This window comes from Vigna umbellata, chromosome 9 (assembly GCF_029865625.1).
Source record: "Vigna umbellata cultivar VRB3 chromosome 9, Vumbellata_1.0, whole genome shotgun sequence".
NCBI lineage: Eukaryota > Viridiplantae > Streptophyta > Magnoliopsida > Fabales > Fabaceae > Vigna > Vigna umbellata.
In genome coordinates this window covers 25,993,546-26,010,928 of record NC_142173.1, presented here as the reverse complement: position 1 = coordinate 26,010,928, position 17,383 = coordinate 25,993,546, and the positions used below count along the sequence as shown (strand labels likewise).

General features: G+C 36.5%; 1 protein-coding gene and 1 pseudogene across 1 annotated transcript; both read right to left on the bottom strand.

Annotated features, from left to right (window-relative positions):
- Positions 1-3,181: 3,181 nt before the first annotated feature.
- On the bottom strand, positions 3,182-4,299 carry LOC148193073 (strigolactones hydrolase CXE15-like; annotated as a pseudogene).
- A 3,772-nt stretch (positions 4,300-8,071) lies between these two features.
- Positions 8,072-9,395, bottom strand: LOC124821083 (strigolactones hydrolase CXE15-like). The gene is made up of 2 exons (XM_047292898.2): positions 8,635-9,395; positions 8,072-8,563 (listed from the first exon to the last, which is right to left on the bottom strand). Exons 1-2 carry the CDS (start codon positions 9,303-9,305, stop codon positions 8,260-8,262), a joined length of 975 nt encoding a protein of 324 aa, XP_047148854.2. The 5' UTR covers positions 9,306-9,395; the 3' UTR covers positions 8,072-8,259.
- Positions 9,396-17,383: the final 7,988 nt, after the last annotated feature.

Below are 17,383 nucleotides of genomic sequence, written 5' to 3'. Positions count from 1 at the left end.
ATATATTACATGAAAAATCTCAATTAGTGAACGCCCTTAAGGTGTTCATAAATGAGGTTGAAAGACAATTAGATAGAAAAGTAAAAGTGGTGAGATCTGATAGAGGTGGTGAATATTCTGGTAAATATGATGAGAGTGGAAAATGTCCAGGTCCATTTGCAAAATCTTGAAAGTCAAGGTATATGTGCACAATATACAATGTCCGGTACACCACAACAAAATGGTGTAGCAAAAAGGAAGAATCATACTCTTATGGATATGGTTAGGAGTATGTTAAGTCATTGTAATATTCCTTTATCTTTGTGGATGTATTCATTAAAGACTGTTGTATATCTGCTTAACAGGGTTCCTAGTAAAGCAGTTTCTAAAATTCCTTATGAACTATGGACTGGAAGGAAACCCAGTTTAAGACATCTTCATGTTTGGAGTTGTTCGGCAGAGGTAAGGTTATACAATCCACATGAAAAGACTTGATGCAATAACCATTAGTGGTTACTTCATCGGTTATCCTGAAAAATCAAAGGGATATAGATTTTATTGCCATAACCATAGTATAAGAATAGTTGAGTCTGGAAATGCTCGGTTCATTGAAAATGGACAATTTAGTGGGAGTGAGGAATCACGAATAGTGGACATTCAAGAGCATACTGATAGTGTTTCTACACCTAATGTCTCTTCTGAAGTTGTCATCCCTCTTGTTGTATCACAGTCACACAACAAGCAGACAACAGGTTAATGTTCCAATCCCACAAAATGAACATATAAATGTTGAGCCAATTGACAATGAGCAAGTCTTAAATGAGCAATTGATAGAGGAACCACAATAAGCAACATTAAGAAGGTCTATAAGGGAGAAAAGACCTGCTATTTCGAACGATTATGTGGTTTACTCTGTTGAACATGAATGTGACTTAAGCATTGATGATGATCCAGTCTCTTTCAGACAGGCCATGGAAAGTAATAATTTAGAGAATTGGTTGAATGCTATGAAAGAAGAATTGAAATCAATAGATGACAATAAAGTATGGGATCTAGTTGAATTGCCTAAGGGTTTAAAAAGAGTCGGTTATAAATGGTCTTTAAGACTAAACATGACTCAAAAGGCAATATTGAAAGGTATAAACCTAGATTAGTCGCCAAAGGTTTCACTCAAAAGGATGGCATTGACTACAAAGAGACCTTATCTCTTGTTTCTAAGAAGGACTCTTTAAGAATTGTTTTGGCTTTGGTGGCTCATTATGATTTAGAGCTTCACCAAATGGATGTAAAGACCGCCTTTCTAAATGGTGACTTAGAAAAGGAATTTATATGGACCAACCAGAAGGTTTCACAATAACAGGAAAAGAAAATTTAGTGTGTAAATTGAAGAAATCAATATATGGACTGAAACAAGCTTCCCGACAATGGTATCTAAAATTTAATGATACCATAACTTCAGATGGTTTTGTAGAGAGCATCGTTGACCGGTGTACAGTGGGAGTAAGTTTGTTATTTTGGTTCTATATGTTGACGACATTCTTCTTGCTACTATAATATTGGTATGTTACATGATGTAAAGAAGTTTCTCTCTAGCAACTTTGAAATGAAAGATATGAATGAGGCATCTTATGTGATAGGAATATAAATATTCCGTGATAGATCACAAGGATTGTTAAGTTTGTCTCAAAAAGGCTATATTAACGAAGTGTTAGAAAGATTCAGAATGGAAAAATGCTCTCCTGGAGTAGTTCCAATTCAAAAAGGGGACAAGTTTAGTCAAATGCAATGTCCCAAGAATGTTTTGGAACGAAAGGCCATGGAGTCCATTCCTTATGCGTTAGTGGTTGAGAGTTTGATGTATGCTTAAACTTGTACTCGGCCAGATATCAGTTTTGCTGTTGGAATGTTAGGCCGATATCAAAGTAATCCCGGAATGGTTCACTGGAAAGCTGCAAAGAAAGTTCTTAGGTACTTACAAGGTACCAAAGAATACATGCTCACCTATAGAAAGTCAGATCATCTTGAAGTGATTGGCTACCAGATTTAGACTATTAGATGTGTGGATTCAAGAAAATCCACATTTGGGTATGTTTATCTATTAGTTGGAGGAGCAATTTCTTGGAAAAGTGAAAAATAATCAGTCATTGCTACTTCCACCATGGAGGCTGAATTCGTGGCATGCTTTGAAGCCACGGTTCATGCTTTGTGGTTGTGAAACTTTGTATCGAGGCTTGACATTATTGACAGTATTGCTAGGCCGATAAGGATTTATTGTGATAATTTACAGCCGTCTTCTTCTCTAAAAATGACAAGTACTCAAAGGGTGCTAAACACATGGATTTGAAGTACTTGTCAGTCAAAGAAGAAGTGCAGAAATATAGAGTGTTGATTGAGCATATTGGTACAGATTTGATGATAACAGATCCGTTAACTAAAGGACTACCGCCCAAAACGTTGAAAGTATGGGCATTATAGATAAGTCAATATTAACATGATGATGTTATCTATCTGTATGATATGTATAGTTATATGCTTGTACTGTCATGACACTTGTGAATTCAATTAAAGTTATGTTTCTCTTTATTCTCTTATTATCCAGATTAAGTTATATACATGTATTATTGATTGTGGTAACATGATATATCTCTTTTAGAGATATAAAAGTTATAAGATTGATTAAAGTTATGTTGAGTTAGTTTGATTATGTGATACATCGAAGGAATTTTGTCGTTCATGACTTTTGCTCGCCATGATCCGATCATTTCAATTCATATAGGATGATGACTTGATAATTCTAATGAATGGTGCGCACTTAAAGTTTAGTTTTAGATATTCAAGTCATCACATGAACTAAGTGGAAGAATGTTAAATTATATTAATTTAATATTGGTTTATGTAATTTAAAGTATAACTTTGATGTAAAGATTCTCATGTAATGATTATTAGAATATAAGGTAATAAAGTTATAGGGATTATTTTAAAGTTATTAAAATTAATCTCTCTTCTTACTTTAATAAAGGACATTTTGATATTTTATTAAAGTTGATTAAGTTTCTAAAAAGAAAAAGATAAAAATAGCGTTCTCAATGTGATCTATACTTTATGCTTAGAATGTTATCGTTGGCTCTGTATTCACTAGTAGCAAAAGCCTAACATGAGTTAAAATGCAAGAGTAAAAGTTGCTAATAGTAAACTCAAAGTTTCAATCTTGGCCCATATGCTTCTCTACAAATTGCTTGACGACCAGCATCAATTTGGTGGACGCTTCTGAGTTGGTGAAGAATCCATGTTGCTGTCCTTTAAGCTCTACATACCCGACATCTTTTCCTTAAGCTTCTTCGAATAATCCTTCGTTCTGTCTTTATACTAGTGTTAAGCAAATCACTTCCAGCAGCCACCACTAGAATTTGGTCTAGTTTAGTTCCTTCAAGAGAGATAAGTAGTTTCCCCCACAGGTAAACAAAGCCTCCAATACCTGTTCAAAAGGGAACAACACTAGCACATTTCACCACCAAAATGACAAAACACAAAAAATGTTCCATTTTTAGGAACAAGACGCATCAAATTTATTATGCCAACCTGTTATACGTTCTAAATTGAGCAGAGCATCTTTTGGTCCTTCAGCTTCTGATTTGCTTCGCATAGTTCCACAGAAGAAAGGTCCCAACAGAGTATAACCCATCACCCGAACCGGCGTAAGCTCAGGTGACCCCAGTCCAAGCCGAACCGCCAAATGGTGAGCCATGTACCCTCCAGCCGAGTCACCCGAAACGAACAAGCAGGTGAAATCAGCCACATGGCTCAACCATGGGTCTGGCTCATTACTCTGGAGCTAGCCGATACTCCGGCTCTACCACTACGGCTCGAAGCTGGGAACTGAGCTGGAAACAGTAGTTTTGCCAGTTAGGTCAAGTGTGGGAGCCGATGTAGAAGCCGCCGCCGTGGAAGAAGTATATGACGGGTAGCCTAGGGCCGATTGAATCGGCTGACTTGTACAGCCGAAGCTGAAGATGATGGGTGGGGTCGAAAAGTACGTCTTTCCACAAAACGGTGCCGTCGTCGTTAATAGGAACGTTAAAGCTTGGCCGCGAAGAGCGTACTACGGAACCGTCGCTGTAAACATGAAGAACGCCACGACACTCTTCCACCACGGTGGTTTTTGAACCCAACGTTGTAGACATGTTTTGTTTTTGTTTACGATGTTATGTTTTGCGATAATGCAGGTAGAAAATGAGGTTGATGAATGAGTATAGCCACAGTAGCGTAGAAATTGTATTCTACTTTGAAAAGGACGTACTATGATAAGAAAGACAGAAAATGTAAACGTGGATTACTTCTATAGGTTATTTGTGTGGCTATATCATTCAAGTGCTACTGTTTTATTCTTTGAAAAATGTTTTTTACATCCACTAGAATCACGTTACAACTACTTCTAAAAATAATATAGTAAGAATAAACTTTTATATTTATAAAAATAAAAAGTAAAATAATAGATATAAAATGAATATAAAAGTTTATTAAATGTGAAAGTAATAGAACCCTTCTTGAAGAGGTATATTAACTTAATTTTTATTTAATTGATGTTCTCAATTTTCAATACAATATAATCTGCTTTTAAATAAATTGTATACATTATATAAATAAATTTTACCTAATTTTTTAATTGAGATTATATTTTTAATAACTATTTTATTTTTTATATCAAGTTTTAAATAATTATAATTTAATTATATTTCTTTTTTAAGAATAAAAATAGTACAATTAAATGGTACTAAATAAATTTTTAATTAATGTAAATTATTTTGTCTTCTTATAGTGGAACAGTAAGACGTAGTAATATTATTCCAATCAAAGTCTTTTTTATGATAATATCGCGTAATACGAATTACTTTACGATGGTAACTAATTTTATATGTTTTAAGGGCATGGAGAAAGATAAGAAAAAAGATCGAAGGATGCTAGGGAAAGTAAACATACTAAGGTAGAGAGAATTGAAAGGAACAATCAAATAGATTGTTAAAATAGAATGACTCAATTTCTCACACTAAAAAGGATGAATTGGTGAAGTGTAAAAAATATAATCTTTAAAAAACTTTTCACAAAAATTGATGCTTTTACTTTTCTTGAATTGCAAGATAATCAAATGGCAATGCAGCGGAAACTTAATCGAATGAATGCAGAATGTAATCGATTTAATAAAGAGTGTATGGATGAGAAAATTCAAACACTATGTTTTTATACTGGTTCAGCCAAGCCTATATCTAGTGTCATTCCAACCACAGGAAGTCAATACACTATAATGATCAAGGCTTTTACAATAAGAATTTTATAGCGACCACACGTAAAAATATAAAACACCTCTCTAACCCTCTAATCAAAATATATGCAGTACACAACAAGACCAGCAGCAAGAATCCTCTCTCCTACTGCCTAAACCCTTTGAGACACTCTCAAAGTCAAGAACATCATTGTTCTTCTTCCTGTAATCAACAGGGAACCTAAAACCAACCTTCAAAAGATTGCAGAATCTGATCGCTCAATGACACCCAAATGTGCAAGTTGATCAACCTTTGAAAAACACAGCAGTCACTAGTGCAGTCAGGGAAACGACAACGGTTATTTTTGGCCATAGGCAGCGGTTCCCGAACCGAGGCATATCCAGGCGTACTTTTTGCCTCGGGTGCGAACCGAGGCATAAAAGGAGAGGATTTTGCCTCGGTCCAGCCTTAACCGAAGTAGTAGATGTTTTGATTTTTTTATTTTTTTTTCGTAGAACTTTATGCCTAGGTTCCTTCTGAACCGAGGCCGTATGTCCCCCTCTATTGCCTCGGTTGAAACCCTAACCGAGGCAGTAGAGCCCATTTTTGTTTTTTTTTCATCCACCAGTCTTTCTGCATCGGGTGTGACCTTAACCAAGGCCATAGGGGGCTTTTCTACCTCGGTTATGACCTCAACCGAGGCATATTCCCATGTTTTTTTTAAAATGAGGTATGTTTCTACTACATTCCCAACTACAGAAACAAACCTGCATATACATTTACAACCATAACAGTCCATAACAGTCCAGATAATCCAGAAACGTATATTTTGAATGAAAATTATATTAAAACATAAATACATTCAATGGAATCATAAATCAACTTCTTAGAAGCATAAATCAATCCAATGTAATCATAAATCAAGTTTGAAGCATAAATCAAGTTTGAAGAATAAATCAATGCAATGTACAAAGTTAAACTAATAATAATGTAGAAAAGCATAAAACAACTTAGAAACATAAACTTAGAACTTACTATATCCTAATATCTACTACATACTATTATATAATTGAATTACATATTTAGTCAGTGTTTTCCTCACGAGTTGAAGTGACTTCTCTGGAATTGGAGTAGTCCTATTTAATCTCTGCATAAAACACAATGATTTCAATTAGTGTATATGAAATCTAAACTATAGAGAAAATAAAATTCAAACCTAAATATTACCGTTTCCCATCCACTGGTGTAATGTGCACGAATAATGGTCATCATCCAAAACATGACGTAGTAACCACATTCATATGACCACGTTTGTCTATTACACTACAATATATCATCATAATTATAAAATGTTAAGTAACATCATTTGAATGGAACCAAATGTAACAAAGTATGGACTAAAATACCAAACCTTAAGGGCAACCCATGCAAGCTTTTTAGCTGTAGCAGTAGATCTCCCAGATAACATCATATGTGTTGCATTGCTTTAGCATACATTTATATAACAAAGAAAGTTGAAACATTGAGGTTCTTACCAATCTACTACATGTCTAAGAGGGTTGGGAGGAGACTTGTGCAATGAACAAAACCAGACAGCAGTGTTCTCCGATATGGAGATCACAAGTAGCTGCCAATGACACCTGAAATTGGTAATAACTTCATTGTCATATACCAAAATTGATAAATGAAACTTTAAAGTTAACAAACTTCACTTACCCATGTATATAAGGGAAAATATATCTCCTTCCCCATTCCAAAGCAGGTGGTGATGTATGTTTGAATATCATCAAATTTATTTCTTTCATGAGTTATAGAGGGGCCAATGAACCCATATACATCGTTGAACCCCTTCTTGTTACTAACATCAAACATATACCTAAAATGAAGAAATAATCTGATATAAGTAACTTGATAAAAAATAATTATATAAAAAAGTTCTCATAAACTTACATCATCCACAACTGAATGAGTGTAATATTAATTTCTTCTCTCTCCGACGCAAGCTCCCTAACATCTTGATGATGCAAGCACAATGGGATCTGAGCTTCTCTTCCAAATGTAGTAGAGTCCCAGTATACATTCATCGACGCATTTGAAATGATTTTAGCAAGCTCGTCTAACGCACCAAGAGGGTGTTTTATTCTTCATAATTTACTTTTTCTTTTCTCCGATTTACATTCAAATCCTTGACCATCCTTTTATTCTTCATTTACAATTCTCCACTTTGTTTTCTTTTTGACTTTTCCATTGTTCATCATTCTTAACAATAAAAAAATAAAAAATATTGTTTTGGCAGGATTTAGAATCCTAATCCAAAACATTCAAAGTTGTATGCTCCGATATCCAGTTGTGCTGTCTTCTCTCTTCTCCTTGTCCGAGCCGCGGGGGAGGGTGCCTGCAAAAGACACTCCGACGCTCAAGTCAGTGACTTTGCGTAATAATCTTGTAATCAAGATTTAATTATCAGAACTCTAAGTTTCAGTTCAAGTGTCTCCTCTGCTAGACAAATATTTATAAACTATAATGAGCTTACCGTTAGGTCTGACTCATTAACCACCAATGAATGACAATGTTAATTGTCAATAAATAACAATTATTTTCACTAACTCCCCGACTATTATTACTATTAATTACCTTAACGACTGTTTTAAACCGATCGGTTCACTGACCTGAGAGGTATCATCGGTCGGACTGATTTTACCGATCGGTTCATTGACCTGAGAGGTATCATCGACCGAACGACTCTTCTGCACTTTTACCGTTCGGTCGGCTATGAGCATATAGTAACAAATATCATCGTTGGAAAAAAAAAATACATGATATAAAACAAGAACTTAGCAACATAAACGAATTACTTTTGAAATTTATTCTCACAGTTCATTCTCTACTGCCACTGTCACAAACATACACATTAACTTTTAGAAGGAGAAAGTTTTATTACAACAGCAATCTAACACAAGTTTAGGGCAATGGATGCTTGATGCTTAGAATTTGATGACGTTGCAGCAGAGTTTGAAGGTCTTCAAACATTCTTGTCTATGAAATGTTTGATGATGAACATCAACTTGTTTGAGGGTTCTGAGTTGGGATCAATAGTGAAGAAACCATGTTGCTGTCCTTCAAATTCCACATACTCTATATCTTTACCCCACTCCTTAAGCCTCCTTGCATAATCCTCTGCTCTCTCTTTAAGCAAATCACTTCCTCCGGCCACCACCAGAATTGCTTCTAGACTTTTCCCTTCAAGGCTCTCGCTGTTTGGTCCAAATGGATTCACAATAGGGTGATCTGTAGTTTCCCCAATCGGAATAGAAAGCCTCCAAAACCTGTTCAATCATTGAACCATTAGAAACTGGTGTAAAACATTATGCATATATGACTAATCAAATTTACCAACCTATCAATAAGTTCCAAATTCAGAAAAGCATCTTTTGGTCCTTCAGCTTCTGACTTCGTTCGGACAGTTCCACCAAAGAAAGGTGCCAATAGAATATAACCTCTCACCCGAACCGGCTCCAACTTGGGCGACCCGAATCCAAGTCCAGCCGCCAAATGGTGAGCTATGTTCCCTCCAGCCGAGTCACCCGAGATGAACACCCGGCTAAAATCAGCCACGTTGCTCAACCATGGGTCCGGCTCATTACTCGCGGCTTGAGTCTGAAGCCACTTAAAAGCCGCGAAGCCGTCGTCGATTGCGGCAGGGAGTCGATTCTCGGGAGCCAGCCGGTAATCTGGAGCTACTACTATAACTCGAAGCTGGGAAGCAAGACGAAAACAGTAGTTTTGACAATTAGGCCAAGTGCGTGAACCGATGCAAAAGCCGCCACCGTGAAAGTAGAAAAAGATGGGAAGCTTGGAGCCGGCTGAGTCGGCTGGCTTGTAGAGCCGAAGCTGAAGATCATGGGCAGGGTGAAAAACGACATCTTTCCACAAAACGGTGCCGTCGTCGACTACAGAGACGTTGAAGCTTGGGCGCGAAGAGCGTACTATGGAACCGTCGCTATAAACGTGAAGAACACCGCGACACTCTTCTACTACGGTGGCTTCGGAATCCAATGTTGAAGACATGTTCTTGTCTTGCTTTACCCCGTGTTTTATTTTGTGTGAGGAAAGTTGATATAAAGAGAGAAAAAGAGGTTGAAAAGATTAATGGTGATGGAAGAATGCATTGTCGTGAAGGAATTATGATGTGAATGACGTTTCTTTCTTGTTGCTTTTTTATTTTTTTTGCCATGCAAAGACAAACACGACAGTATGGGAAGTGTGTCATACGTTGTTTTCTTGTGCGGCAATGGAGTTTTACTTGTGCCATTATCTCGATAGCAACATCATGCAATGATATTATTCTTTTGCTGAATAATAGAGTGCTTCACCAATTGTAGATTTTTAATGATAGTTTAATTAATTATTATATGGTGAGACTGCTTTATTGTAAGAATTTATAAAACATTTTTTATTATTCCTTTTAAATTTTTATAGACATTTATAGACGATTACAATAGTTAAAAGACAAATATGAATGGAGTTAATTAAACTTTAATGTTAATATATATGGTTGCCGTTGGGCTCACATTTTTATAGTCAAGAGTTTGTATTTAAAAAAAGAAAAAGAATATGTGTGACATTGACACTGTCCAAAAATGGGTATTTACAACATGGAAGGATGAAATAAAGGTTTCAATTATCAAGATGAAGTTACGTGAGTGTAACATAATAAAACGAAAGTTTCTTATCAAAAGGGTATGAGTACCTGAATGATAAAGTATCACGGCGAGGACGAATATTACCTACTCCATATAAAATTATTAGTCTAAAGGATTTTTTTTTTTTAAATGAAATGATTTTAAAATAATTCTTTCGAATATATTTAAATAAAAAATTATCTTTAAAGTATAATCCAAATAAAATGACACAATATGTTAGCGTAAAGTAATTTGATCTTTTAAAAACCAATTTAATAAGCTGTACCACAAAGTTTAAAAATTAATCTTTTGAAAAATAATTTTAATTTCATAAATATAAATGAAAATATAAAATTAAACTCTAAAAAATTATTTAATGGTTAATATTTCTTTTATTATTAATTTTATTTTGATTTTTTAATTTTTTAAAAAATATCTAAGTAAAATTCACTAAATAAGTATCTATTGATTGAATCCCATAATATTATTGGCGGTTTATTAATGTATTTATTAAAGATATCTGTTTATTATTAATTATAAACTTTACTAGTGTTTATCGTGTATATTTGAAAAGGATATTTGAAAAGGAAGTTGCAATCCAAATATAATAAATACACTATCATGAAAAAACAAACAAAACAAAAGAATACCATCACTATTGCTTTGGAAACTTTATACCAATAGACTTCTGATGTACAAACTTTCACAATAATGGCTTTCTCTTACCTTGATTATTAAGTGCCTAAATTATTATTATTATTATTACTATAACAATTTGTTTTATGTGTAACCAAAGGTTACCCTCACAATGTTTAACATAGCTCAAGCATTGAAGACCTTTAAAAACCTAAATCCATAAACAAGAAGAAGGAAAAAAAAAATGGTTTCTAAGTGTCAACACCCAATTTCGTCCGGGTGACTAATAAAATTTATTTTATTTTATTATATGTTATTCTAATTATTTTACTTTGTTATTTTGAGTTATTGTATTTTTGTCTATTTTATTATATTGTATTTTATTTATTTTATTTCAAAAAGAGACAAAAATAATGGCAAAGTTCAACTCTCCCGTCTGTTTCTTTTTTCCATGCTATCTCCCATTCTTGTGCAAATTCTCTGTTGCGCCATGCATGCGTCTACACTGCCTTTAGCTAGCTTACCTTAAGGGGAAACGCAGTAGAGCAGAGTAGGGGTGGTGGCAGGAAGCAACCATTGAACAGGCACGCTTTTGACTTTGGTTTGATCGAACCCGTGAAGATGGCTAAGGGGGAGAGTCGTTTAGGGGGATAGGGATTCTTTTTTTTGACTGGATCCTATCAGTCTCACAGCAGAGACCAGGGCCGAACTCCAAACTCTGGAGGCCCCCTCGCTTCCAACACCATTATCATTCACTCTCACACGGCTCTGAGAATGGAATTCTCCACCAAGCAGGAAAAAGGCCCAGAAACATTTTCACAGAAAAAAAAGAAAAATTGACCCCTCCCCATTCACACAATAGGACCCTCACTGTCCACTGTCGTTAGTATCTTCATCTATCCCATCTCGTTAGCGTCTTCATGGTCGTAGCTCGCAGGCACTTACGAAGCAAGGAAAGCTAGAACACGCAAGGTAAGTCTTCACTCTTAAACTGCTCATATACTATGAATGTTTGGGATATTGATGGTTGTTATGTGCTTATTGGGTTGATATCTGTTTCCATTTGACTTGATAATGCCTGGCTTTGTCTGCTCGTATTGAACTTGCAATTATATTGAGTATACATGATTTGCTTCTGCACATTGTTTGTTACTCATTCATCCCAACAAACAGAAACCCAAATTTGCTTAAGCTGATTCTTCCATTCTCTGTCAACCCCCACGGTCCATATCCATCCACCAACCACCAAGAATCCAAGAGCCAAACCAGATATTGATACTAAGCCTTCAAGCCTCTGTTCATCTCCAATCATCAATACTGAAATTGAAACAGTAAACACAAAACGCACAACAGAAAAATCATGTAACAGAGACCATAGAACCGTGTCTTCATCCTCACTGAACCTCCAACACCCATCATCATCAACCCTAAATTAATACACAGAGCCTGAAATATCAGACAACACTGAAACCAATCAAAAATTAAAAAAAAAAAAGAAGAAGAGTGGGAGGAGGATAGTGACGCCGCGGCAGCTCGCGGTGGTTGGCCTCACCGGGGGTGGCGTCGGCGTGGTGCGGAGAGGCGAAAGTTTCTCTCTCGCGCGCGAAGAAGCGGAGAAGAAAGGGAGGGGAGAAGCTTGGCACGGCAACCGGCAGGGTCTGTGGTGGCAATCGACGCACTGGTGGTGTCCTGGTTTTGCGGTTGGCGGCGGCCGTGTTGGCGGAGGCGGTGGCGCGTGTGCGCGAACGGGCGGAGGTCCACTTTTAGCTGCCTCGTTTGGGAGAGGGGCTCTAGGTCTCTAGGTTTTCTGAATGTTTGAATGGGAAGAAGAGTGGCAGAACCCCTAATGCTTCTGCTTGGAAAAATAACCTTGGGCCGATCCAAATATTTTTAGAAACAAAAAAAAAAGAAGACTCTTTTCTTTCCTAGGCGCACCCCCATCTCTCACCCTTACACCCATACGTCCATCCCCTGCCTTGGGCTCAGGCCCGTTCTGTTCCTAACAAACAAAAACACTGTCTCCTTCACGCAGCCCCCGTTTCTCACCCACGCACCCCCATACGTTCTCTGGGCCTGGGTTTAGGCCCATCCTGTTCTTAAAAAATAATAACAAAAGAAATAAAATTATTTTTCTTGCCTGTACCCCCTATTCTCACTTTCTCACCCCTTTCAGTTTGGGTTTAGGCTTCATCCATTTATAAAAGGAAAATTAGTTTAGACACTCCCATTTTCTCATTTGGACACCCCTCACTATTTGTTTCATTTTTATTACTTATTTATTTATTTGTTTTTCTTTATTTATTTTGTTCCCTCATTTTTCTTATTCTATTTGTTTTTATTTTATTGTTGTTATGGTTTTTTATTGTTTTTATTTTATTCTAAATATCTATTTATGTTAAAATACATATTAATAATACATAAAAAAAATAAAATATTTATATATATATATATATATATATATACAAAAATTACAAAAATACGATTAAGGGTTTAAGCACACGTGTGACCGCTCGCGTCGTCCTTGTGCTAAAAACCTTTTATTCTTTCTTATAAGAATTATAAAAAATACGTTTAAAGGTTTAAGCACACGTGTGACCGCTCGCGTCGTCCTTGTGCTAAAAAACCTTTTCTTCTTTCTTATAAAAATTATAAAAAAATACGTTTAAAGGTTTAAGCACACGTGTGACCGCTCGCGTCGTCCTTGTGCTAAAAACCTTTTCTTCTTTCTTATAAAAATTACAAAAAATATGTTTGAAGGTTTAAGCACACGTGTGACCGCTCGCGTCGTCCTTGTGCTAAAAAACCTTTTCTTCTTTCTTATAAAAATTATAAAAAATACGTTTAAAGGTTTAAGCACACGTGTGGCCGCTCGCGTCGTCCTTGTGCTAAAAACCTTTTCTTCTTTCTTAAAAATTATAAAAAAATACGTTTAAAGGTTTAAGCACACGTGTGACCGCTCGCGTCGTCCTTGTGCTAAAAACCTTTTCTTCTTTCTTATAAAAATTACAAAAAATACGTTTGAAGGTTTAAGCACACGTGTGACCGCTCGCGTCGTCCTTGTGCTAAAAAACCTTTTCTTCTTTCTTATAAAAATTATAAAAAATACGTTTAAAGGTTTAAGCACACGTGTGGCCGCTCGCGTCGTCCTTGTGCTAAAAACCTTTTCTTCTTTCTTAAAAATTATAAAAAATACATTTAAAGGTTTAAGCACACGTGTGACCGCTCGCGTCGTCCTTGTGCTAAAAACCTTTTCTTCTTTCTTAAAAATTACAAAAAATACGTTTAAAGGTTTAAGCACACGTGTGACCGCTCGCGTCGTCCTTGTGCTAAAACCTTTTCTTCTTTCTTAAATAAAATTACAAAAATATTTTAAAGGTTGAGCACACGTGTGATCGCACGCATCGTCCTTGTGCTAAATACCTTTTCCGTTTATTTTATAAAAATATCAAAAAATATAAAATTTTCAAAAACTAAAAACATCAACAATTTCAAAGCAACAGACAATTTCTAGCCAGAACTACGTTATCCTTGATTCTCCATCAAAAGTGGAGATACGTAGGAGCAAGGTTAGTCCTTGTCAGGTTCACTTCCCAAAAATCCAAAATCATTTCAAAACAAATTTTCAAACAATTTCCAAACAAATTTCTCAAATAGATTCAAAAGAATTACGTAACCCTGATTTCTCATTCTGAATGAGAATACGTAGGAGCAAGGTCAATCCTTGTCGGGCCCAAAAAACTAAAAAATATATTTTGTTTCTTTAGAGTTTTATTTTAGGGGATAGTTAAACATTTTGAAAACCACATCATATTCGTGCATTTAGTTAAAGGTACTGCCTTAAGGCAGGCGTTGTAGGGTGTTAACACCTTCCCTACACGTAACCGACTCCCGAGCCTAGAATCTGGTTCTTGTAGACCATGCCTTATCATTTTATGGTTTTTCCGTAGTTTTCCAGAATAAACTATGGTGGCGACTCCAAATCTCTTTTTAAAACCCGTTTCCTTTTTTGGATCGTCGTCCCGTCGCGATTCCGGTTGCGACAGATGGCGACTCCACTGGGGACTGCTAGAGAGTCAAGCCGTTTAATTAGATGCTCGATTCTGATGTGGTTTTGCTTTATGTTTTCCTTCCCATTTTCTTTATCTATGTTTGATGTTTTGAATAATTGCATGAGTTGCTTGGATTGTCCTATATTGAACCCTAGGGTAGGAAACATGTTCATATCTGCCTGGGAATTTTTCTGGTTGTTTTGCAGGTGAGGGTTTGGGTATGCATTGCATTCTCCCTTCACACACACACTTTGTGCATATCATGAGTGGGGCCCTATACCCGGGTCTGAGCGTAACTTAGAATTAGAGGAGTTGTGTAGCGGTGTCATTCTGGGATGTACTTCCTGTCTGGCTATCGTGAGAACTCCAGCTAGAGTCTGCTCTCTTCACTTGTGTCTCCACATCTAGTTGATTACTCGACTGTTGTGGAGATGCTGTGAAGGGGGCCATAGCTCTAGTGACCATCGACCTTTAGGTTCAGGGAGTCATCCTTGTGAGGTTGCATATACTTGACCTTCAATCTAAAGCGTTGAACCTTTATTAGGGCACAAAGGGAGATGTGTGCAGTCTTATAACCCTCATTTTTGCTTAATAAAATCCAGCACCTTGTACATATCACTATGTCTTTTGATACATTTTTTTTTTTTTTCTTTTTCTCATGAATTTTTATGGTCTTATCACTGGTTCTAGTCAAGAAATTATAAATTCGTGACTAAGCCTTTAAGATAAAATGGAAATTAACATGAGATCTGAAGTCAAGGGTGGTTCAAGTTTAGACATTTTAAAGGAAAGGATAGCCATTGAAGTAAAGAAGGGTAATATGGATGGCCTGAGAGAACTGTTGAAGAAAATGAAGACAACCCAAAAAGATGCATTCAAGAAGGGGTATAAGAATTTGGTAAGCCTGTCAGAGGTGAAGAGTTTGGGCAAATCTTAAATACACCTCTCAAGGCCAAAGCTCTATACAACTAAATCGGACAATATACCCATATCTTGCAGCAAGTGATAATCATAAGAGTGCGCCTTATAAGATTGGAAAGTGAATTCATACTTAAGGGTAAAGCAAGGGGCATTTCTAAAGGATACCTAGAGTTGGTACTTGCATCGAAAAGTGAGAAACATTCATGAATGTACGGGCTCTGATCCCCTATGATGTCATGCTCTTTTCTAACGCCAAGGATTTCGTCGACTATAATGCATTGATGGGGTATAAGATTCCCTTTGAGAATCTAGTCACCATTGTCCTAGAAGCTTAATTAGTGTTATGAGCTAAAGGGTGGGAAGATGTTATGTTGTTTACCAATGTTGTATGTGTGATATACCTCTCGAATGAGTAAAGACACATTGAATGCCACATGTCCCTCGGGTTAGCTATTGCAGTGTAAACCAGATATGAAAGGGGCAAATGGATGAGCGTAACTTTGTGCAAGCTTAGAGAAGGAAACAATTTAAAAGGCATGTTTTCTTGGCAGCAAAGATCGTGTATCATACACCATTGCAGGAGTTATCCTGATGTCCTCCTCATGGGGATCTGATGTTGCATTAATTACGATCCTATGTGTCAGCACAAAAACAATTTTGGGTATCCTGTGAGAGGATCGCCAACGCCTGCATCTCGGGCCACATTGCAAATCTTATGAGGAATGAACCTTTGCTAAAATGCTTCATCAAGTTAAGAATGCTTGGGGCAATGTTGTTCGCTTCAAGGGAGACCCAAGATCACGGACTTTTAATAAATAGCCAATGAATCACAGAGATGGTTAAGACAATCAAATTGTCATTCAAGTTAATTTCTCCTTACCCAAACTGTGAAAAGTAACTTCATAATGCTGAGCAGCAGATGAAAGCAGTAGATGAAAGCAGCAGTTGAGAAACTGGAAAAGGAATGTTAGCATCAAGCTAAAAAGGAGACATCCATAAAAAATGATTCAGATGAAAGAGTATGTCATTGAACAAGGACAAGTTACAAAGAATTGGAAAAGAAGTCTCTCACAGCTAGCTTCCCTTGCCTATGAAGCCATTGAAGGCGTCCCTAAGTTCTTAATTGATGTTGAGTCTGCCTAAGGGGATTGAACTTTCCTCAATTGTTGCAAGAACTGACTAGAGAAATGAAGAATGTGATGGCTAAGGCCCGAGATGGTTGACCAAGACTTTCTATGCTTCACATTTTGTGAACTTCTGGATTGGTGGATGTTTCATTGTTTGAACCAACCTATTGACTATGTTTCATGTTAATTTCCAAACTATACCGGGGCAATGTTTCACAGCTTTATAATTTCCGACCAGAGTATTTGAACTACATTGTCTCTTCTTTTTCTTTTCATTTTCTTAATTTGTTTCATCTAATAAAGTTCAAAAAAAAAAAACAAAAACAAAATACGGTTAAACATCCAAGATACCCTAAAGGACTCGAACCAGTTACCAAATCTTGGAGAACCAAGGAGAAGTTCAAGAAGGGTTGAAAGTTGATATCCAACAATTGAATAGGCAAATGAGCCGAATCCTAGAGGTTCGCCCACACCACATCCCCAACACAGTGTTTTAGGGGCACCAATTTTCCCTCGATATGTCCTCTTCCTGAATTACACTCCACCCTTGGGAGTGGACTCGGGACAACTTTGCATTCAAATGGCCAGAAATAACGTAGTTGAAAGAGGAAAGAAGCTTGGGGCACTTTCATGGTCCCTATCGAAATGATTCAGCCTAGTGTTGTGAGCAAGATAATGACAAAGCAACCCGAGTTGAAATCTTCTCCTCATGTCGTTGCACCAGTGGATGT

Coding starts and splice junctions, on each gene's coding strand:
- LOC124821083 (XM_047292898.2), bottom strand. CDS start 9,305: ATGTCTTCAACATTGGATTCCGAAGCCACCGTAGTAGAAGAGTGTCGC. Junction 8,564..8,634: donor AATTTGGAACTTATTGATAG/GTTGGTAAATTT, acceptor ATGATTGAACAG/GTTTTGGAGGCTTTCTATTC.